This window comes from Trachemys scripta, chromosome 11 (assembly GCF_013100865.1).
Source record: "Trachemys scripta elegans isolate TJP31775 chromosome 11, CAS_Tse_1.0, whole genome shotgun sequence".
NCBI lineage: Eukaryota > Metazoa > Chordata > Testudines > Emydidae > Trachemys > Trachemys scripta.
This window is the reverse complement of record NC_048308.1, coordinates 66,474,774-66,498,639: the sequence shown is the minus strand read 5'-3', so window position 1 is coordinate 66,498,639 and position 23,866 is coordinate 66,474,774. Positions and strand designations below refer to the sequence as shown.

General features: G+C 46.2%; 1 protein-coding gene across 1 annotated transcript in view; it reads left to right on the top strand.

Annotated features, from left to right (window-relative positions):
* The window catches only part of FN1 (fibronectin 1), a gene marked incomplete in the record, with an annotated part of 68,185 nt that extends 45,576 nt beyond the window's left edge, over window positions 1-22,609 (top strand). Inside the window, 19 exon segments of the mRNA XM_034785731.1 lie at window positions 423-692; window positions 1,811-1,927; window positions 2,416-2,580; window positions 3,679-3,834; window positions 5,088-5,201; window positions 6,919-7,188; window positions 9,553-9,740; window positions 11,353-11,440; window positions 11,683-11,859; window positions 12,952-13,041; window positions 13,293-13,472; window positions 14,234-14,323; window positions 15,274-15,725; window positions 16,673-16,811; window positions 17,942-18,106; window positions 19,351-19,476; window positions 20,241-20,347; window positions 21,219-21,329; window positions 21,810-22,609. Coding sequence (XP_034641622.1) covers window positions 423-692; window positions 1,811-1,927; window positions 2,416-2,580; window positions 3,679-3,834; window positions 5,088-5,201; window positions 6,919-7,188; window positions 9,553-9,740; window positions 11,353-11,440; window positions 11,683-11,859; window positions 12,952-13,041; window positions 13,293-13,472; window positions 14,234-14,323; window positions 15,274-15,725; window positions 16,673-16,811; window positions 17,942-18,106; window positions 19,351-19,476; window positions 20,241-20,347; window positions 21,219-21,329; window positions 21,810-21,884 — 3,080 coding nt within the window.
* Between the last annotated feature and the right edge of the window lie 1,257 nt (window positions 22,610-23,866).

Below are 23,866 nucleotides of genomic sequence, written 5' to 3'. Positions count from 1 at the left end.
GATCAGGTCCCTCCACTGTATCCCTCTGACATTGTACAACCAAGCAGCAGAAGTATTCTAATGGTTTTGTACTTTGGCTTTTTCTGTTCTCTGAAACCAGGGCTGGGTGTTTTTGTTTGGGCAAACATGTAAAATTGTCAAATACCTCAAGTTCAGAGGACTCCAAATGTGGACTGAACTTGCGATGAGATTCCATTTTTTGCCATTACGTTCCTGTGGTTTTTTAACACCACTGTATGATCTGGATCATTACATATTTATAGGTTCAGTGCTGAACAGTGTTTGGCAGGAGTGCAAGCAGGATTCTGAAATCCCACCGTGGGGTGGGGCTGGGGAAATCCGTCATCATTTCAAAATAAATGTATCTGTTATTCAAATAAGCTGAACGTCCCTTTTCTTGGGGATCCTCCCACCCCGACCAGGTCTTGATTCTCCCACCAGCATTGACTTTTCGGATAGAACTGCCAACTCTTTCACTGTGCACTGGGTTGCTCCTCGTGCCACTATCACCGGCTACAAAATTCGCCACCATCTGGAACACAGTGGCACCAGGCCCAGGGAAGACCGTGTCCCACCTTCTCGGAATTCCATCACCCTCACTAACCTGGCTCCGGGGTCAGAGTACGTGGTCAGCATTATTGCTGTCAACGGCAGAGAGGAGAGCTTGCCCTTGGTTGGCCAGCAAACTACAGGTCAGTTCGGAGACAAGACAGACATAATGTACATTGAAATTCTCCTGCCCCATCTTGATAAGTTGTTAAACTGAATCCTTCCGGCTGGCTGGCAAGTAACTGAACTACTGACAGCAGAGCAGAAAGTTGGCTAGAGCAGTGGTCTTCAAATTCTTTTGATCACTCACTCCATCAGTAAAAAATTTTTGAGCACGCACCCCCTGCTCCCGGCCGAACTGTCGAAGCAAAAAAAAAAAAAAAAAATGCCGCTTGGACTCCCAGCCGAACTGCCGAGGGTGGGTTGGGGGGAAGCCGATCGGACTCCCGGCCAAACTGCCGAGGGAGGGGGGAAAAAATAAAAAAAGCCGTCTGAATTGCCGAAGGGGGAAAAAAAAAAAGCGGCACTGCTCCAGCGGCACTCCTCCTGCCGCGCACCCCGAAGGATCCTCTTGCACACTCCCTGGGGTGCGCGCACCCCACTTTGGAGACCACTGGGCTAGAGAAGAAAGGGCCTGATTCAAAGGCTTCTGAGTTAAATGGACAGACTCCCACTGATTCCCACGAGCTTAGGATCAGGCCCAAAGCACAGAAAATCTGTCTGCTAAGGAGACAAGGCATTTTATCATACAAAGGAGTTTCTGAAGAGGCTAAGTGTTAATTCAGATAGCTCGGGCCAATGTCCATTGTGCACATTTAAATGACCTTGTGGTGAGCCTGCCTCAGAGTGTTGGGCTACCAAAGCAAAGGAAAAACCCAGGGAGCTGCCGGTTGGCTCCTGGGCTGGTAGATCCAGGAGGATTGAGGCCTTTCTTCTTGCCCTCCAATGGGAGACATCAAAGCCCTCCCACCGAGGGCAGTAGCCTTCAGAAATGAGTTCTCTGGGCAATTTCCCTCTCCCCGAGGTTTTTCTGCAGGAGGGACACATTTAGGGCTCAATCTAGTGGCCACAGAAGTCAATAGCAATCTTTCCATAGCCATTGCATTCAGGCTCTTAGCCAGATACGTCACCTAGAGACTGGATGGCAAACTGTGGGCTACTGGAAAGACTTGTTAGTAGCAACAGCCTCCAGTGTAAGTGGAGTAACAGGGAGTGTCAAATGTTCTTTTTTTTTTTTTTTTAACCCTGCCCTCTTTTCTAGTTTCCGACGTTCCAAGGGACCTGGACGTTACTGCCACTAGTCCCACCAGCCTGGTGATTTCCTGGGATGCTCCCGCAGTTACTGTTAGATACTATAGGATAACCTATGGTGAAACAGGTCAGTGTGATCTAATATTACCACTTCTACAAGAGTTCCCCCTTGACACCAAGTGTGAAGCTTTAAGCTTGGGCCATTTAAAAACTGCAGCAAATAGTGAGGGCAAATCTGATCAATGATTGTAGCATGCAGCATGCTCTGAGAACTCAGATGGAGGCAGTGTGCTGATGGATATGCACCGAGAGAAGATTACCAATAAGTAAATATCATGACTGAACTTTAAAGGTGGGGCAAATCATCTTCGCCTACCACATCCAGAAACTCCATTCATTTCAGTGGGAGTTCCATGGGCCTCTCATTTGCGTTTTGGTTTGGGGTGAAAAAGGCCTTTCCAACTTATTATGGGTTGACCCAAATCTCATTGGAATCAATGGGAGTCTTCCACTGACTTCAGCTCAGTGGGTTTTGGATCATCCCTTGCTTTTTGTTTAAAATGTGAATAATTATCAGCATTTTCATCAGATTTGCTTTCTGACCTGCCCTCCCAGGTGGCAGTAGCCCTGTCCAGGAGTTTACCGTGCCTGGCACCGTGTCCACTGCCACCATCAACGACCTGAAGCCCGCAGCAGACTATACCATCACTGTGTACGCAGTGACAGGCCGTGGAGACAGCCCCGCCAGCAGCAAGCCAGTCACGGTCACGTACAAAACAGGTGAGACACATGGACAATGCTGCTAGCTTCTGGGAGGAGGGATAGCTCAGTGGTTTGAGCATTGGTCTCCTAAATCCAGGGTTGTGAGTTCAATCCTTGAGGGGGCCACTTAGGGGTCTGGGGCAAAATCAGTACTTGGTCCTGTTAGTGAAGGCAGGGGGCTGGACTCAATGACCTTTGAGGGTCCCTTCCAGTTCTATGAGATAGGTGTATCTCCATATATGTATTTATTTATTCTGGTTTATCTCATCATTGTCCTCTGTTTCGGTTGGGAGTAATGGGCCCGTTGGCTTTGATGGAGTTACACCCCAGAGGGATTTACAGCCCCATCGTGTTCATAATGTTACAAAATGGGAGGGCAGCTTTTGGAGAGGGGAGTTGAGAATAAGACTAAACAAACTTACCAGAGTTGTGGACTTGTTTAGGGAGAACCATTTAACATCCATCTTTGTTGGCGTGAGCATACCAAGCAAAGGCTGGCTCCTCACACAAGGGGTGTCAAACCACTTGGCTGTTTGATGTAGGATGACTAGTCTGCTGCATCTTATCTCTGGCATTTTTAGTGCACTGTAGCACATAGGTACTCTCTGACCCTAATAGGAACTACCCTTGATGAGCTCTCTGGGGCAGAGAGTGTCTTTTGATAGTTGTTTGCATAAGGTTTGAGCCAACTCCCATTGAAACAGATGGAAAATCTCTTTAATGGCCCTTTTAAAAGACTTCCACTGCCCTTAATGGGTATTGGATGTAGTGAGCTAAGTACTATGGTCCTGATATGTGATTCTTGACTGGGACCCCTAGTCAGATTGTAAACTGCTTGGAACAGGGACTGTCGACTGCTCTGTCTGTACAATGGAGTTCCATTCACAGGCACCACTGTAATAAACGCGATTGATAAGAATATGTGTTATTATGGTACAAATAATAAGTCAGAGCAGCATGGGTTTTCCATTAAAAAACCAGTAACAGTCTCAAAGAAGAAAAGCAGAAGAAGTTGCAGGTGGGAGGTCACAGTGGGCCCTACGGACATGGGATACGGTGAGGAAAGGAGACTTCCTGCATTGCAGACGCTCACGGGGCTTATTTTTCGATGTGCAGAGATTGACACGCCATCCCAGATGCAAGTGACCGATGTTCAGGATAGCAGCATCAGTGTCAGATGGCTGCCTTCAACTTCTCCGGTCACGGGTTACCGAGTGACAAGCGTCCCCAAGGATGGCCATGGGCCCATGAAAACGAAAACTGTCCCTGCGGGTGAGTATGTCTTCATATCCCTAGGGATCTTGTCCCAATTGGCTGGAGTCCATCGGCACCACTTCGTAAAGCCCCTAGGGGAGTCACTTGAGAGTGCCTGGGGCAGATTTCCCTCTCCCGGCCTGAGCATGTTGGCTTAAGGGCTCTTCTGGTGACTTTGCATTTTGCCCTCTGGGACATTTCAGTGTGTTTTACCAGCTGTGCTGAGATTAGCTCTCAAGGCTGCTTGCTGCTGAGGTCAGGTTAATGTTCAATCCCATTCCAAAAAGTGGTGAGGATCTGGCTGCATTTGTTTTGTTTCTCTTACGTGGAGAGACTGATCACGGGGCTCCAGCAGCCTCAAGGGGCCTTCGAGTGGGTATGAATGACAGTAACACTCACTTGAAGGGCTCTTTGCATTGTCGGAGCAGGCTGAAGGAGCCTTGGTATACGTGAGTCAGGCCAGGTTCTGCCAATCTAGTCTGATTCTGCTGCCATTTGGCATCACAGCGGGTCTTAGGGCACAGTTCAGTACCTTTGCTCAGTACTGCAGCAAGGCAAATTCACCAAAGTTTGGTCCAGCTTTAAAAATAAGGCCCACGAGTCGAAGCACACAGTCAGAATTCCCCATGAGAATGAATGTGTACCTGCTTGGCTGTGCTACCCCCCTGCTTCTTCCCACCTCCCCAAGCTCTGCAGTGAGCTGTGCCCATTCCATGCCAGGGACTAGGCCAGGAAGCTGCAAAAAGCTGAAAAGGTTGGCGAGCCATAGAAAACCCTGCCCCAGCTCTGCGGGATCTCAGCAGCCACCCAGAGAGGCTGCAGAATTCCTGCTGTGCTCAGCCCCCTCCAGCAAAGACAGCAGGTCTGCCATGTGACCACTAGTGATTGAATCTCTCTGCCCTCTCCAGTAGAATTCCCAGACAGAGCCACGCTGACTAGTCCCTGGTTTTTACGTAGCGAGTAGCATGGGGCACGTGAGTCCTTCAGTGAAATTGCTTTCGTTCCTTTTCCTGGCCCCTCCTGCTTTCCCCAAGCAACCCACACAGAGTTTCTGCGGAGATGGGCAGGAGACAATCTGCATAGCCACTTTTACTTCCACGCGGCCACCACGCACAGCTTCGAGTATGACTCTGCTCCTCTCTCTGCCACATGGCACCAAGGGGACTGATTTCAATGGGAGTTTGGCATCTAAATACCTTTGACGATCTAGGCTTAAGACACAAAATCATCTCTCTATTCCAAATTATCCTGGTGTTGTCTTTTTCTTGCAGATCAAACCCAAACTACCATCGAGGGCCTGCAGCCCACAGTCGAGTATGTGGTTAGTGTCTATGCTCAGAATCAAAATGGAGAGAGCCTCCCTCTGGTTGAGACCGCCGTTACCAGTATGTATTTAATTTCACAGAAGACACAAAACAACCACCAAACCCACCTCTAGTATCTTCTGCAGTGTGCACCTTTTACTGTGGGAACTCTGGGGACATCTAGATTCCAGAAAAGGACAAGCGCCCCTCTCATTAAGAAATAGCTAGCCGGATCAGCTGCCAAAATATGCAGTCCCCTCAAAATGCTGCCAAAATATGCAATCCCCCACAATGCCGTGCTTTTATTTTCTTTCACTAAAAATGGTCAAAGCAAAATCATTTTTCTTTTTTGTTTTTGTTTGTTTTGTTTGCCTTTAGCGAATCTTTGAAAAATGTTTTGCATAGACCTCATTTCTAGAGCTGGAGGGCAAAGGTGGTTTTAGAGGGCTAGATTTTAACTTAGAGCATTTGCCAGAGCAAGGGAGTAAGAACCCGCTTTACACCCTTTTGTAGGCCACTAGACTTTGGGACCAGGTATGCAAAAGTAAGCATGACTTACACACCCGATTGCTCACTCCCGAGAGCAGCTGGGAGGGCAGTGGGCGGCGTCTTGGCCCATCTGTCTGCGTACTGGCCTGCTGGTACTACTTGGGGGAGCAAGGAGGAAAGCAGGGAAGAATCTGTCACTTAGAGGAGTGTTTCTAATGCTCAGTGTCTCCCAGGGCTACTCCTGGTGCATCATGGTTTATGAACCTGTCCTTGCTCAGGCCCGCCTGTAAAGCCACAATCTAACCCAAATAACTATAAAACTATGGTAAGCAGAACAGGAATTTTCTTGAAGTGTTGCATAGGCATATTGCACGAGCTGCATCAGTTTTAAGCCAAAAGTTTCCTATAAAATCACCTTTGCTAACCTTAAAGCATAGGGAATGCAGGTCTATAGGGCTAACATCGCATTGCAAAACAGTGACTCTGTGAATCATTATGAAGATTAATTCATAGCTGATGATTACGGACCCAATCCTCAGCAGGTGTAAATGTGGATGGCTCCACAGAAGTCCTCACCGGAGCTGTGCGTATTTACCCTGGCTTACGATCTTACACTCACGTGTAATCGCATGAGATGACGACAATGAGGGGCTCTAATTTGTGGGTATATTTGTGAGATTGTTGTGTGTATATGGGCATCCCCTGCACGCTCGTTACAAAGCCAAAGGTTTCTATGGATTTAGAATATAATCGACATAGTCATTTGCTGTTGTTACAAATGATTTAATTGGATGTTAATTTATGAAAGAAAATTGCGGGACTGATGCTCCTCGGCCTCGTACGGTTACTTACACTAGTGAAGAGTGAGCGCAACAGAGGTGGGAAAGGCTATGAAATCAGAATGGTGGGGCCTGATTTCAGTGCACACCAAGGCGCCTTACCTCACTGGGCCAGTGGAAAGGAGACTCATAGCGGGTGAAAATTACGTTTCTGGCATTTTAAGGGCTTTCTGTCTGAGCCGAGTGGCGTAAAGGGGCCTTAGTGGAAACGAGAAGCAGACACATGGTGGGATGAAATATTGGCCTTATTCAAGTCCATGGCAAAACTCCTATGGACTTCAGCGGGGCTGAGATTTCACCCATTGCATTTTACACTCACTAAGCGGAAGTGTAAAGATCTGTGCAAGGCAGGGGAGAATCGGGCACCTGCAAATCTGAAGACTGCTTTGCATGTAATCAGAATGCTTTTTTCCCCCCTCCCCACAACCTGCTTTTATCACATAACCTCTTACCGTTAATTTGCCTAACAGACATTGACCGCCCTAAAGGACTGACATTCACTGAGGTGGATGTCGATTCCATCAAAATTGCTTGGGAAAGCCCCCAGGGGCAAGTCACCAGCTATAGGGTGACCTACTCAAGCCCTGAGGATGGAATCCATGAGCTAGTGCCCGCCCCCGACGGTGAAGACGACACTGCCGAGCTGCATGGCCTCAGGCCCGGTTCTGAGTACACTGTCAGCATCGTTGCCTTGCACAATGACCTGGAGAGCCAGCCCCTGATCGGGACCCAGTCCACAGGTACACCTCTGTCTACACCGCCCAGCAGGCCAGAGCAACCATGGCTTAAGCCCTGGTGGTTCCTGTGTCCTTCTGTGTGCAGCTGGTGCCCGGCTGCGGGAGAACCTCCGTAGGAGCCTGGGGGATATTTGCTATTGAGAGGGGGCTTAGTTTGGTTGGAGAGGTGGATGATGCTTGAAGATTACTAAGTATTTATTGAGTAAATCTCTGGAAGACGAGAGTTACAATAACGGTCGGCTGCTGAGGATAGCAGGGTTAGGGCCACATCACAGATACCTCAGAGCAGGCATCTTCCATCACCTTTTAGCCCCTGTGTCTACCGATCCTAGTGAAATTCAGGGGGTGATCTGGTCCCCGGCACACATTAGAGCAGTCTAGCCTGAGCAGAGAGTAACAGTCCTCAAGGAGCCATTCCAGGAGCATATCACACACTAGCCACACCCCCTCCTCTCTTTGCCATCCTGGGCATCCACTGGCAGGACCAGGGATAGATGATATCAAAGGGTGGTTTCCTGTCCTTTTTGTGCTGCTAGGACAGCGCAGGAGGAATGGATCGGAGGCCAGGACCTATCCTTTAAACATACATATTCTTTCAGGTCAGTCCCTGCTATACTTATAGGCCACTTAGCCCTTTTGTACCCCAAGTGCTTCCCAATCCCTCTTCGGCATTGCTCTGAAAGAGCTGCTGTATGCTTACAGCCTGCCCCCAGCTTGTCATTTGCACCTTTCCCACAACAGGGTAAAGGTAGGCTCCCTTCAAAAGAGTACCTCTAGTACGTAACCATCCGGTCCTTGTTTCAAGGGTACAACAGGAGAGATAAGATTGTTCAAGCATCCGATGCCTGACATGGAGTCCATGAAAAGTTCCATCAAGAGAGGCCTAGACTCTCTCTGGCTCTGGATATTGCAGGTTACCTTGTTTGCTGTCTCACAGCTACAACTGTGCTTCATTGACAACATCCACGCTGGTGTGATACACTTTCACAGGAGCATGGCCGTCCCGCTAGAGACCACATCAGAGCCAGATCCTGCTAGATCCATTGATTAAACTTTTTATTAACCAATCTCCTCTCTGGAATAAGAGAAACATGTGCACACACACACGCACACACAAAATAATTACTGTTTCCTCCTATATTGATTTAGAATTTTCCTCTTGCTAAATAATTCCCAATTCACACCAGTGGTCGTATAAATTTCAACTGGGTCTTTGTTCAAGAAATGGGGACCGGAACTATTATGGGAGCTCGGTCTGCTGCCAGCAATCTGAAATCTACTGCAGAGTTTCCCGCGTTGCCAGCCAAGTCCTGATAGCACTTTACTATCGACATCTCCATTAATTTGCAAATGAAAAGCTGACACTAAAATTTCCTGAGTGCAGGGAAGATTATGGATCTTAATGTACAGATTAATATAAAAAAGAAATCTTGGACAGGATGTTTATACCTGTCATAAATGTAAACAATAGTTCTTAAACCACTGTCTGGGTTTACCCTTTTGGGACCATTTTACAAAGCTATTGGAGTTCTGTTGATTTTCATGGGCTTTGAATGAGGCCCTATTTCAGTAAGCAAGGGAGAATTGCATTGTATCTACATGCTGTGCAATCAGAGTGCTCTGCAGCACCGTGGTAATGGTGGGCATGATGGTAAGCTATATATTCTGTTGTAGACCAAGAATGACAACTAATAAGACAATCAATATGTCCCATGGTGCTTCTATTTCTTCAGTTTATAGGAACCAAATGATTTCTTCTAAAAAGTTCTTTATTCAAGCATTGAGTATATTAGCTCAGGAAGATATCATATGTAAACAGCATTATGGCTTTCACAGCCCTGAGTCTCCACTGCCTTGTGTAGTCTCTACACCTGTGTAGGTGGCTGTCAAATGCTCCCATTTGGCTGTGGCGGTATTTTTACATCCTCTCTGTACTCACTGGGCCTTCTGCTCCACTCTCGTGCTCTTGTACATCTGGAGTAATTCTGTAGAGGTCAGTGGAGCTAGACAAGCTGCAAGGCAGGGTGAAACTGACCTAAAATATCATGTTGGGGGCATGAAGAGTAGAGAAAGGCAGAAGAGGAACGGACATAGAGACTGACCTACTGAATGTATGCACCACCAAAGCCAGCTTTTCTGGAGAGAAGTAGCATCACAGATTTAGGCATCCAAGTCTGATCCTTGAACACCTTAGCTCCTAGGGATACGGTGACGGGATCCAATAGCTACCCAACATAGATCATTACCCTAGGCCCTTGCTTGTGTATTTCACACCTAGGACTATTTCATACTCATGATTGATAAAAGCTATCTTGACTGGTGCCATGTTCTCCCAAACTAATGGTCGTCTAATTACAATTTTCACAGCAATTCCTCCTCCAACGAACCTGCAGTTTGTTCAGGTAACTCCAACCAGCCTGAAAGTCAACTGGAACGCGCCCAACGTTCGTCTCACTGGCTACAGAGTGCGAGTGAATCCCAAGGAAAAGACGGGGCCGATGAAAGAAATCAACCTCGCCCCAGACAGCACATTTGCTGCCGTGTCGGGATTAATGGTGACTTTTTGATCTTTCATTTTAACGGGTGCGGCGTGGGAGGGGGGATGTTGGATTTCTTAAGCAATTTAAAAATGCTTTGGGCCAGAACTGCAGCAGGGGTAAATCAGTAGAGCTCCTGCCAATCCAGCCTTTGTTTTAAGTCTGGTTAGCTGTGGGCATAGTCCCTTGGATCCCAATAGTTAAAAGACAGTGGATCTGTCTGCTTAAACTGCAGTCTGCCTGTCCCCTCTTCACGCTGCCCCTTCCAATACAGCCTGGGGCCTTCTCTGGTAAATATGCGTCTGTCATACACAAGCTACTGGGCTTGTTACCAGAGGAATGGTGAAATTCTCTGGCCGGTGTTATGCAGGAGGTCAGACTAGAAGATCTAACGGTCCCTTCTGGCCTTAGACTCAGCGAATCTATTGATCATTTTTTTGAAGCTTCTGAATAATTTGCAAAAATTAAAATTTTTCATTAAATTCATTTTCAAACCTGAATTGGGCCAGCTCCAGCTGCTCTAAACTGAATTAGTTCCAGTGGAGTCAAGGGCTGCTGATCTGACCCCAGTTAAACGGTGATCTGGAACGTCCACGGAAATTTTTCTCAAAGCAGAGCACTCTTTGGTAGTACAATGTTTCTGTTAGCGTTAGGTAGCTCAGTCCATATATTACCTTCTTCTCAGGAATCCTAAGCTTCCATGTGTGTGGGGGAGGGCTGGCTCAGTGGTTTGAGCATTGGCTTACTAAACCCAGGGTTATGGGCTCAATCCTTGAGGGGGGGATTTAGTTGGGGACTGGTCCTGCTTTGAGCAGGGGGTTGGATTAGATGACCTCCTGAGGTCCCTTCCAACCCTGATATTCTATGATTCTACTACTGTTATAGATCTGGAACTGCTGTAAGCAGATAATCACACAACTTTTCTTTAGCCAGCTATCTGGCCAGCAAATATTATGGTTGTACTCCAATATATACTTAGCACTGCTGGCCAACATTCATGAAGGATCTTGGGTTCCTAGTGCTGGCTGCCCTTGCTCTACCAGGCTTCCCAGTTCAATTTTTTTCATATATTTATTTCAAATACATTTTCAAAGTTCAGGTTTCAAGCAGTTGCTAATAACAGTTTCAGCCTAAATGTGGTTTGCTGGGGGAAGAGGGGGAGGGAAACAGGGGCCTGATTCAATTCTGACTTGCGTCTGTTTTATACCAAAGTAACACCATTGACTTGAACTGAGTTATGCCAGTTTAACTGAGATGAAAATCAGATCTCACTTTTTTTATTTTTGCATTTAACTGGAAGTAAATCTAACCCTCCTGGTGATTTTGAGCTCACTTGATTTCTATTTTTTTACGAGTTTCATGTTTAAATAGGTTTCAGGATGCATCCGAAGAAGTGGGCTGTAGTCCACGAAAGCTTATGCTCTAATAAATTTGTTAGTCTCTAAGTTGCCACAAGTACTCCTGTTCTTTTTATGTTTAAATAGGACATCCATGGTGACTAACCAATGTGAATCTACTAACTTCTTGATTAGCTCATGCTTGTTTCCCTGTGTCCCAGCTTTACCTGCTTTTCTGAAGATCAGACATTCCATGTAGCTCCCTGATCATTGTATAACTTTGTTATTTCTAGGTGGCAACCAAATATGAAGTCAGTGTGTATGCTCTGAAGGACTCTCTGACTAGCCAGCCAGCCCATGGTGTGGTCACCACCCTCGAGAGTAAGCAATCCTACTTTACAAATAGCAGCAGGTGCTATGCATGGAGTCAACTAAGTCCTGCGTAAGGACCTAGCAGATGCAACTGAGTGAAGACATCATCAGCATGTGGCCCTCTAAAAATAGTTGATGAATTTCAAAGATTCAGGGGATTCTTTTAGGGGATTTTTTCTTGTAGACCTTCCCTACCCCCTGCCAAATCATTGCTTCTGCCCGTTATACTGATCTCAGATCCTTCTGTGCAGATATCAGCCCTCCCCGCAGAGCCCGTGTGACAGATGTTACCGAGACAACCGTCACAATCACCTGGCGCACCAAGACAGAAACTATCACCGGTTTCCAGGTTGAAGCCATCTCAGCAGATAGCCAGAGCCCCATTCAACGGACCATTAGCCCTGATGTTAGATCCTACACCATCACCGGTAAATGAGATTCTTCATCAGACCATCTCTTCTGCATTGTAATATCTTCCAGTGACCAGGCTCATCCGAGATACATTTGGTTGCTAATCTGTACTGGGGATACCTTGGTGGGAATGGAGCTCAGGTGGAATTTAGGTGCCCCGTCATGCTGATCTTCTAACACGCATACACATTAACCTTGAGAACCCTCATTAAAGCCTTTGATCCTACCAAGCCCTCTGAGAGCAGATTGAAGATAACAGACATTCCTTGCATGGAGGGGTTATAGAATCTGGCCCTGATTTGATGGGAGCGCAGGAAAATAGTCTTGTGAGCGTTCACATTTTGTCTGCGGATGGAAGTGTTTTCCAGAGCAGCTGCTAAGGAAGTGCACTTTTTCAGACCATTAATACTCTTGAGTACTGGATTTTTCACTTGCACTTTGCAGACCTTGTTTCACATCATGATCAGAGCCTTCTTAGTCGGTCCAGAGATCCAGCTGCCTGATTTCATGCAGGTCTGATCTTTCTAGACCATCTCCATTAGGAACCTTCTAAGATCTGAATAGATCTCCAGTGACTATCATTTCATGACCCTCTTGGTTCCATTCCTTAGATCATCTTTCTATTCACGTTTTCTGCTGGTTCCATTGGTATATTGTTTTGCTTTTCCATTCATTATTCCTACCCTGATCATTGAGAACTAATGAGAACAATGTCCCCATCTCCTTGTAGCAACCCTTTATGCACTGATTGGTCACAGTTTTGTGCCCTGTATCTGAAGCTAAGGGAGAGCAATGGTGGGAGGAGGATGAACCCTGTTAGAAGACGTGTATTTCTTGGATAAAGGTAATAACCATCTTGGATTTATGAGTGGGATTTTAAAAAGCACTCGGCATGGACCTAACTCTGCCCCCATTGACTTGGGAGCAAAGTAAAGCCAACAGGGTGCTTTTGAAAAATCTCACCCCTAATTCTTTGCAGGTCTACAGCCAACACACCCTGGGCATTAAGAGCTAGTTAGATTCTACCTGTAGCAGTGATTGCAGCAGCTTTCTGTATCACTTTTTAACCAGGCAAGGCTGAAACTGTAATATTTCTACTCTAATTCCAGGCTTGCAACCAGGCACGGACTATAAGATCTACCTTTACACCGTGAACGAGAATGCCCGCAGTTCCCCTGTAGTGATTGATGCGTCCACCGGTAAATGGCACTTCTTGTTTCTTTTTACATCTGAACAGAAATTATACTTATGCTTTCCTTGACTTTGATCTTATATATAGTTTACTGCATTTTACAGCCTTATTTTTCCCTCTTTGAGCATGAGGTGGATTATCGTCAGTAGGTGACTGCAGCCCATGGAAACCCGTCATTTGTCTTCAGCCCTCAGGGCAGCGGAGATGAAGTCATGTTTGCTTTTACCACATTCATTAACTGATTTTGTTTGCTCTTAGCCATCGATGCTCCTTCCAATCTGCGCTTCCTCACAACCACAAGCAACTCCCTGCTGATTACTTGGCAGCCGCCCCGTGCCCGGGTCACGGGCTACATCCTCAGATATGAGAGACCTGGCACACAGCCCAAGGAGCTGATCCCTCGCCCCCATGCCGGCACCATGGAGGCCACTCTTACCGGTACGTCTGTTCCATTTGGGAGTTCATCTGGTTCATGCCCCCTGCACTGAACTGAGAATCTCACTTAGATGGTGGCATTCCCCATGTGATCCAGCAGGGGGGTCAGGAGGTGTACGGTTACCAGCACCACGGGTCTTGGCCCAGGTGAGGATCAGACACTGTGGAGCTGTGCATGTGGGCAGAGCCTGGGATGCACTCCATCCCCCCCACGTGCCAGCCAGTGCCACTGAGCAGGCACTGAAGGACAAATAATCTGTACCAGGTAAAGGGCTAGTGCAGATTACACCCTGCTAGAGCAAGGAGAAGCCAAAGACGACGATGTAGTCTCAAGCTGCAGTGAGGAAGGTTTAGGTTGGATATTAAGAAAAATGTTTTCACTAGGAGGGTGGTGATGCCCTGGAATGGGTTACCTAGGGAGGTGGTGGAATCTCCTTCCTTAGAAGTAAGGTCAGGCTTGACAAAAAGCCCTGGCTGGGATGACTTAGTTGGGAATTGGTCCTGCTTTGAACAGGGGGTTGGACTAGATGACCTTCTGAGGTCCCTTCCAACCATGATATTCTATGATTACACAAGGAAACCTAAATGGATTCTTTGTGCTTAGTACGACTCTGATTGGAAAGTGCATTTTATTTGTGCAGAAAGCTCTAGTATTATAAACCATAGCAGGGAGCGAAACCTTGAGGAGTCTCTGTTTAGCTATCCCGGACTCATTTTGTAATTAGGGGTTTTCTCAAGCATGAGGTCATTCTGTTCCTCCCCAGGTCTGGAGCCAGGAACCGAATACACCATCTACATCATTGCTGTGAAGAACAATCAGAGGAGTGAGCCATTGGTTGGCAGGAAAAAGACAGGTAAAATAATGTTCCGGTCCACCCCGAGGGGAGAAGTTGACCTCTCCTCATTGGGGAATTAGAGTCTCAGCCCTGGGGGTAATGTCTTCTCCAGAGGGCTAATTTTATAACATTGCTTAAAATATCCTTTTCACTGGTGTATGTTGTTAATCAAATGCAAGCCTTCCCTAAGTGACAAGCTGCTTGTAGAAAGTAGCATTTTTTCCTTCATTTTCTTTTTCTTCCTTAAAAAGAGGGATACATTTTCATAAGCAGGGGTTCTGCAACGGACGAGGTGATCTGCTGAACAATGCAAAGCACAGTTCAGTGGACTCAGACACTGAAGACCTGAGATTGCATTCAGTTTGTTTCTTCCTTTCAACCATAATGAAATGAAAGCTAACACTCACTTTTCCTTCTTGCCTGTGATGGGCTCAGTGGGAGAAGCCCACATAAATGGAAGCTGTTCATTTGATGCACGCTTTTGATACATTTGAATTTGTCTGACTTTGTGTCTTGTCTGTGAGGCGCTGCAAGGAGAATGTAGCCAGTAAAATCTCTGTCATCCAGCTGGAGACCTCAATAACATAAGAGGGAATCCCTTCGCACATGCCCAAGGTTTTCTTCAATTGATAGACTACGAATGTCTATTGCAATCACCTCTTGTTTTCTTAATTTGCGCATTGGTGGCTTCTCTGGGTGCAGTGACCATAGCTTTGCCTCAATAGTATGAAAATTAAAAACAGACTTTCTCTTACCCTCCCCACACTTCAAAATATAGATATAAAAAAATAGCCTCTGTAGAGTAATCCCAGAGAGGTCAAAAAAAGTGTGCTGTACTCGTGGGAGAATTGCTAACATTTAATTGCTTTGAGCGCTTTACAGCATTCACTGTAGTTGCCTAGTTTATCATAACTAATGCTGGGGCTTAAGGTGCTTTGCTTTATTGCTTCTAACCTTTCTTTGGCTAGATGAGCTCCCACAGCTGGTAACCCTGCCGCACCCCAACCAAGGCGGACCGGAAATTCTGGACGTACCTTCCACTGTGGAGAGGACTGGAAATGGTATCCAACTTCCAGGCACCAGTGGCCAGCAAACACTAGTGAACCAGGGACAGCAAGTCTTCTTTGAGGAACATGGTTTTAGAAGGACCACCGCTCCCACCACAGCAACTCCCATTAGGCACCGGCCGAGGCTGCAGACACCAGATGTGGACGAAGAAATCAACCTTAGTAACAGGTACCCAGTCCCGAGAGGGGACTCGGTTGAGCAATCATTCCCTCACTTACCAGGGTCCAGACGCAATGACACCACAGGCCAGGAAGCTCTTTCTCAGACAACCATCTCTTGGAGGCCCCTGCTGGAGAGCTCTGAATACGTTATCTCTTGCCAACCAGTCGGCACTGACGAACAGCCTTTACAGGTAATTGATTGTTTTTTCTCAGATGCACTGTGAATGCTGCCACACTATTGGAGTTGACTACGGCAGTCCTCAGACATTTAAGGAGACAGGACCTTGGGATTCTAGCTTCCCGTGGTTGCATTGTAGAGTTGATATAAGCAAGTTCTGGTTCCAAGATTCCATCTGCAACCATCCTAGGTAATTTCTATTTGCCACTTCACCATGTAGTATTAGCAGCCCTGCCAGATTAACGCTGTTTTAGCCTCTGGCTGAGGGCAGGCCCTGAAGGTGGCACTGTGCCTGAGGGAGAACAGAGGGTATATTGGCTAAAACAGAAAGACCCCAGGGCTCTGTTTGCACTTCTCCGTAAGAAAGTGCTAATACAGCAAAGGAGATACTTGGGGATTTTATCCTATAAAAATGCTTAAGAAGAGACCGAGACAAGGTGGTGGAATCTCCATCACTGGAGGGCTTTAAGAACAGGTTAGACAAACAGCTGTCAGGGAGGGTCTAGATAATACATAAACCTGCCTCAGTGCAGGGGGCTGAACTAACTTACTGAGGTCCCTTCCAGTCCTACACTTCTATGGTACTATGAAATTCAGTAGTGGAATGGGGCAGCCAAGTTAATATTGCTGGTCTAAAGATGGTCTTGTGGCTAAAGTAAAACTCTGGGAATTTCGGGGATTTGGGTTCTGTTCCTGTTCTACTACAGACTTCCTGGGTGATATGGGGCAAATCACTTCACCTTTGTCTAAAACTGAGATCATGGTAGATCCCTACTTCACCATGGGACATGGAGGCTGAATTCATTGATATTTGTTAGGCACTCTGGGCTCCACAGGACTGGACCCCATTTTACTAGACATGGTACAATCACGTATGAAGACAACAGCCTTACCCTCCAGCAGCCTGCAGCCTAAGAAGCATACTCTTGCTAAAGCAATTTTGTGGTGATGTACTTGCAGTTCAGAGTTCCTGGAACTTCCTCTTCTGCTACCCTGACCGGCCTTACTAGAGGTGCCACCTACAACATCATCGTGGAGGCACTGAAAGATCGTAGGAGACACAAAGTTCTGGAGGAGGTTGTCACAGTGGGCAATGCTGGTAGGTTAAAGCTAAACAGTCTGGGCAAAACTCTGCCTTACACCTCTTACCCACAGCCCGGATCTCACCGGGCACTTGTTAGGCTGCAGTGCAATAGGTTAGGAGCACCCTGTTTCCTCGTTTCACATCTTATTTACACGGACACTAAAGAAACAGTTCTTTCTGGTTCTGTGGCGCAGATGACTATGCAGTATACTGACTCGATGATAAGAGCTGAGGCTAGTCTACTGCCTGAATGTGCATTGAGAGCGAGGTGGGTGCTGACCAACTTCTGGTGGTGAAAGGGACTGTCCTAGCAGAAGTCAGAGATGCTAGGCCTGTGATAATGCCAGTGTCATGGCCAACATTCCCACCCCACATCGAATTACTGGAACCAAAATAATGTACCTACCATGACAAAGGGGTTACTCTGAGTCCACCTCCTCCTCCCTGTCTCTCTGGTGACCAACAGATGGCAATTGGCCAGATGAATTGCTGTGTCATCTCCCTGGTTAATTGAGTTGCCTTCTAGGAGGCTGTCTTTGGGCCATAGGGTCCAGCTCTCCCTGCCTGACAGCTGTGGTGTAACCAAGACCTCTGCTGGCTGTAAATCACCTGGCATGTTCGCTGTATATGGGCAGACTGGCTGGGTGGAGTCCGACTCCACGCATGGGCAGACTTTGGGACCTTACATGAGCAAGATCCCTTCCTGAGGTATACCTTCTCCTCTGTCACTTGAGGTTTCGTTCTGGGCCAGAGTTCAGCTTGAGCCCCTGTAGACCCAGCATGCCTGAAATGTATCACTCCCCCATTGTGATCACAGAATCCAAACGCCCACTGCTCCGTGCGAGTCCAGCACGTTGCTTTGTAAAGGTGGGTTAGTTAAATCATTGCTTTCCAGTAGCAAATGCAAAATGTGTGCACGCTTGAAACCTGGCAGGTCAAAATGAAAATAACTTTCACCTATGAAGTTTTTATCATCACTCTACTGCTCTGCCAAGCGCACCTGTAAATAAATGCTAGGGAGGCTGTTATGCTGACAGCGCAGCTAAACGAATGCTCCATCACTATTGGGAATGTGCATTCAGTTATGACCGTTCTTCTGGGTTTGTATCCCTGTGTATAACGCCTCTTTGTTCTCTTCTTTCCAGTGTCTGAAGGAGTGAACCAGCCAACTGACGACACATGTTATGATACTTACACTGGCTCCTTCTACTCCATTGGAGAGGAATGGGAGCGATTGTCTGAAACGGGCTTTAAACTCTGGTGCCAGTGCTTAGGCTTTGGCAGTGGTCATTTCAGATGCGATTCATCTAGTGAGTAGCTTGCTTTTGTCCATCCCTGCAGACTGCTAAACTCCATGCCTAATTAGCACTAATGGCATGTTTGGCAGATGCAATCTGACCCAAACATGAAGCAAATAAATACACACTCTAGTACATGTTTTGCATCATCGAATGATGGAAAACTGGTTAACTGTGGTTGAACTTTGCAGCTTATCCAGTCCTGCTGTTCACTTTATAAGCAATGGTCATGTTTGTATTTATCTGTAATGCTTCTGTGAGGAAATTAACATTTTCCCTTCCATTGCTAGGTGAGTCCAGTTAATGCTTGAAAATCAGAGATTGCGTGTCTAAAGTAGATCAGAACAGTCATTTAAGGAAACAACCCTGCATAATTAAATATATTTGATCTCTAAATCCTAACTTTATCCATCAGCACAATGGATTTGATACAACTCTCATTAAGTTGACTTGGGACCAAAGCTTGGTTTGGTTTGAATGTACTGTCCTAACACCTTGAGGCTGGCGATGAGCCAGCATTGCCAAACAAACAGCACCACTGCAGTCGCATTTAGTTTTAATCTTCGCAGGACTTGGGCTTACGTAGACAATAGTCAGCTGAAGGGTCAGGGATGAAACGAAGTCAACGGGATTAAGTGATTCTATAGGGCATGTTTCTTACCGATTTAAATTGTGCTTTATATTACAAAGTAAGCAAAGCAAAAAACGGAATTTCTATGTTGTATGTAGCTTTGAGAGTAATTGCTACAAGGAAGACATTTTTTTCACAGGTCTAATCGTTCTATTACATCATTTGGTACACAAGGTTTAACTGTCGTTTTCCCATTATCGGTGTGAAATGATTATACTGTGTATTTACTTCTTTAAAAGACAAGTACATTTCTTTCCTGCCTCTCTCCCGTGCCTGTTTAATTAAGCTTCCTTTTTATGTAGTTCCAGGGATTCCCTACGAATGACATTTTTAAATTCTTTCCCACCCATTTTTTCCTGGAGAGGCTCCTCCACCTTTACCCAAACTAAAATGGCCCCTCTCCCACGTAAAGTTCTAGTCTCAGATCGACAGCTGGGAAAAGGAGGGACAACTCTGCTCATATCCAGAGAGTTGTGCCTGTTTACATCAGCCATGGATTTCTCCTTGGACTTCTCCCTCCTCCCCTTTGGTTGGCCCATTAGGCTTCACAGATCAATTCTCTGCCCCTTAAGTAACAGGCCTGTGTAGAGTAACCACCTGACTGTTGTTCCTCTGGTTCATTCAGAATGGTGCCATGACAATGGGGTGAACTACAAGATCGGGGAGAAGTGGGACCGCCAGGGCGAGGGCGGCCAGATGATGAGCTGCACATGTCTTGGCAACGGAAAGGGAGAATTCAAGTGTGACCCGCGTACGTCCCTTCACATTGACGTTAATTAGTTTCAGGCTTTCATCTTATCTGTGCTCTTAGCATCTCACCGTTGTGACACAGAGTGGGTGGAACCTAAGTACGGTTAAAATGGGCCTGTTTTACTCTGTGTAACACGGCACTCCATGGTGGGTGAACAGTAGGGGGGACTCAAGCTAGGATCTCTGGCTTTTAGAGCATGAACTAAACGACCCTTCTCTGTTAGACAAGGCTGTAGCAGGCTCATCAACCTCCAGGCCCGCCGACAGGGCGGGCAAAGGAGACAATTGCCCAGGGGCTGGGGGGATTTAAAAGGGCCCGGGGGCCCCTGGCCACTGCTGCGGTAGCAGCGATGGCAGCCAGCAGCCCTGGGCCCTTTTAAATCGCCAGGGAGGGACGCAGGGCTCCTACGGACCCGTGTGACACTCTGGGCCCTGTACTATGGGGGGCCCCGCTGACCGGCGCAGTTGGTCCTGGACGTGACGGCATATCATCACTTCCACCCCTGGCCCTGGGGCCCAGAATTGCTCTCGGCTGGCCGGGACAGAGCACTGCATTGCCTTACAGATGATGAGTAAACGGAGTGCTTTAAATCAGTTGCCTCCCCCAACGCCAATCAATGAGTCATTGGCAGAACTGGAGATGGGAGCTCGGCCTCCTGGGTTCTTGCTCTAGCCGCCCCACCTCCCTACCCCCAAAGTCCTAATCCTTAAAAGCAAATATAGACCATGTGACGGAATCTTGCTTCTTCCTCTGATTCTCCGCAGACGAGGCAACATGCTATGATGATGGTAAGATGTACCACGTAGGAGAACAGTGGCAGAAAGAGTACCTTGGTGCCATCTGCTCCTGTACTTGTTACGGAGGACAGCAGGTAGGCAAAACTAGTCTGGCATGTTAATCCTGATGTGATGATGCATATTACTGGGAAACCAGTGGGGGAAATGTGACATTTTATTAATAGCTTGCTAAAACCTTAGACGTTTAGGTTTGAGTCAGCAATTACATGACCAGGGAATGCTGTCACCTCTGAAAAACACTTGGAAAGGCCCTTCCCCCACAAAATCAGAGATGAATGTCAAGAAAAGTCAAAGTTGGTTGCCTTTGTGCCTCTCCCAGCTTTGCAAACATGTCCAGTACACCAACTAGAGATTCTCAAACTCTGGCCACAAGCTTTTAGTGGTGGTCTCTGAAGATAGGGGCTAGCTCATCTGCCTTTCCAGCTGCTGAATTATACATACTTTCCTACACTTTTCCAGCTAAGCAGTTGCTGCGTGGACAGTTACATGCTCACACAGTGGTCAGGGAGAGGGGAGTGGGACATGTAAGTGGGGGAAGTGTTCATGAAACAGTCTCACTGTTGAAATGCAGCCCACGCTGGAAAAGTCTGAGAACCCCACTGCAGACTTACTTAAACCAACCCCCACACTCCTCAACTGTGAATCAAAGGGTGTCCACGTTAGTGTCACACACAGCCAGAAGAGAGACCAGTAGCAAGAAAAGCAACGAATGGGAATGCATAAGGAGGAGGGTAAAGCGGAGACCAGTCCCTACTTTAACTTCACACCATCTTCTACTTCCTTGCGATGTGAATCATCACTGTTACACTGGTGTCAAACCGGAGTAGCTTCATCGATGTCAGTGCAGTTTCCCCAGGGATGAAATCTGATTTGTGTATAAAGTATTAACTTCATCTGTTATGAGGATCCTTGGAAACAGTATCTGATTGAGGTGTGTTTCTCTAGGGCTGGCGCTGTGACAACTGTCGCAGACCTGGTGTTGAGACGGCCCCCGAAGGCGCTGCTGGCCACTCCTACACACAGTTTTCACAGAGATACCACCAGAGCACAAATACTGTACGTATAGAGACCCCATGTCCATTCGTTACGAGCCTTGCCTGGGGTGGGAGGAGGGAAGAGTGTATTACCCACAACTCGTTGTTAATAATAATCATAGATTAGAACCGCTTGCAGATTTCTATTTGTTCTGCAGTTGACACAAAATCTTTAAACCCTTATTCAGCAAAGAACTTGAGCACATGCCTAAATTTTAAGCACGAGCTTAAGGTTGTTGATTATAATGGGACTTAATCACAGGTTTAAGTCTCACTACGTGCTTTAGTACTTTGCTGGATTGAGGGAGTTCTTAATAATGGGAGTTCTTCTCCATTCCAAACCTTCCCATACTAAGGCAGATCAATAGAATGGTTTGTAGTGAGAAATCTAAACAGCTGCAAATGCAAGGAGTTTGGCTGCATTTCTCAGCCAAGATTACTACGTTACAACACTTGTCTTTTACAGTATTGAGCACTAACTGGTTTCCTTTCCTCCCAACAGAATGTCAATTGCCCAATTGAGTGCTTCATGCCCTTAGATGTACAGGCAGACACACAACATCGACCAGGAAAGTAACATCCAGCAAGTCTTACACCATCAACAACAAAAATCTATCCACCAAGATGACCATCCAAACGAGTGATGCTAGCAAAACCAGATCTTTAAGAATGGCCTTCTGCTCCGGAGTCACTTTCCCAGCTTAAGCTCAACTCACAGCTTCTCCAAGCATCATTCTTGGCGCGTTTCAGACTTTTCTCATGATTGATAGCAGTGTGTATTGTTTTGTTTTTCTCAGTGTTTGATACCGTTCAGTATTTTCAAATGAAAAAAAGATACTAAATTGTGAATTGGTTGGGGATCAAAATAATACCGGGGCAGGAGGAGTAAATGGGATGGAAGGCTCCCTTGCCATGCAAACAAAAACGACACTACTAACGTTTAGAGGAAGGAAAGTCCACTGAACTCTTATGCTTTCACCTGAGCGTGCAGCCAGCAATAACCTAAGTGACTGCATACCCCATCACTGTGATATTTAAAATATGCACAGTCCTAATTCTTTCTAAATGATCCTATTATTTTTCTAGCTGTATCTTTGTATCTCATACTGTTATTTATCAGTTTTGTTCCCCATCCCTCAAGTGTTTTTATATGGGAAAAAATGTATTGAAGAAACTTAGTATGCAGTTGATAAAGAGGAATTTGGTGTAATTATGATCGGTGATTATTTTTTATACTGTAAGTGCCAAAGCTTTACTACTGTGGAAAGACAACTCTTGTAATAAAAAGATTTACAAACCAAACGTGTGGCTGGTGATTTTTTATTTTTGTTGTTGCAAGGGGGTTCAGGGAAAGAAGGTGTACACTGAACTGAAATAGCTTTGCCTTTGGAAAGAAGAGGGGACAGCCGGCTTTCTGCCATATGAAGCTGAAAATAGGAGAATATTTGTTGGTCATTTTCTTAAAGAAAGCAGCATAGAAAACATTATTTGAATTACAGTAGTCCCTAAAGCAGGGGTTGGCACCCTTTCAGAAGTGGTGTGCCGAGGCTTCATTTATTCACTCTGATTTAAGGTTTCGTGTGCCAGTAATATATTTTAACATTTTTAGGTGGTCTCTTTCTATAAGTCTATAATATAGAACTAAACTATTGTTGTATGTAAAGTAAATAAGGTTTTTAAAATGTTTAAGAAGCTTCATTTAAAATAAATTAAAATGCAGAGCCCCTGAACCGCTGGCCAGGACCCAGGCAGTGTGAGTGCCACTGAAAATCAGTCGCGTGCCGCCTTTGGCACGTGTGCCATAGGTTGCCTACCCCTGCCCTAGAGACACTAGTGGAGATCAAAGCACCACTGAGTTAGTACAAACCCCACAGAGCTAGCACACAGTAAGACAGTGATTGAGAGAACTTCAGGGCAGGGACTAATTAGATGAGCGAGACAAAGAACGGGAGAAAGGAAGTATCTCCATTTTAAAGATGGGAAACTGCGGGACAGCACGTAAGGCCTCATCCCACAAGGTATTTAAGCATGTGACTTACTTTAAGCACAATTGTTGTCTCATCAATTTGAATGGGATTACTGACATGCTTAACGTTAGCCTTATGCTTAAATATTTACTGAACTGGGGTCCAAGCAACTTGCCCAGCATCCCAAAGGAAGTGGCCAAGCCAGGAATTGAACCTACGTCTCCTGAGATCAGGCCTATGCCGTAGCTACACGATCACCCATACAGAGTAAGCATTGGCGGGGGTTATAAATGACCTTAACTCATCTCTCCTGATAACTGTTGATGGAGGATAATTTAATCACTCATTTCTAAGCAAGGGATGGAAATGTATAAAAGATACCGGTGTCAATTTTACAAGAATTTACAGATTCATACTACTTGAAAAATGAGCTGCTACATCTACATTCCTGACACGGCAAATTAAAAAAATCAAACTGCAGAATACAGTTTGTTCAGACACTCTTGCTAGTAAAAGTGATCGCAGCTGTAACCTCTAGGTGCTACTGTAATACATATAAGGGAAGGAATTAATTTTATGGCACCTCATTAGA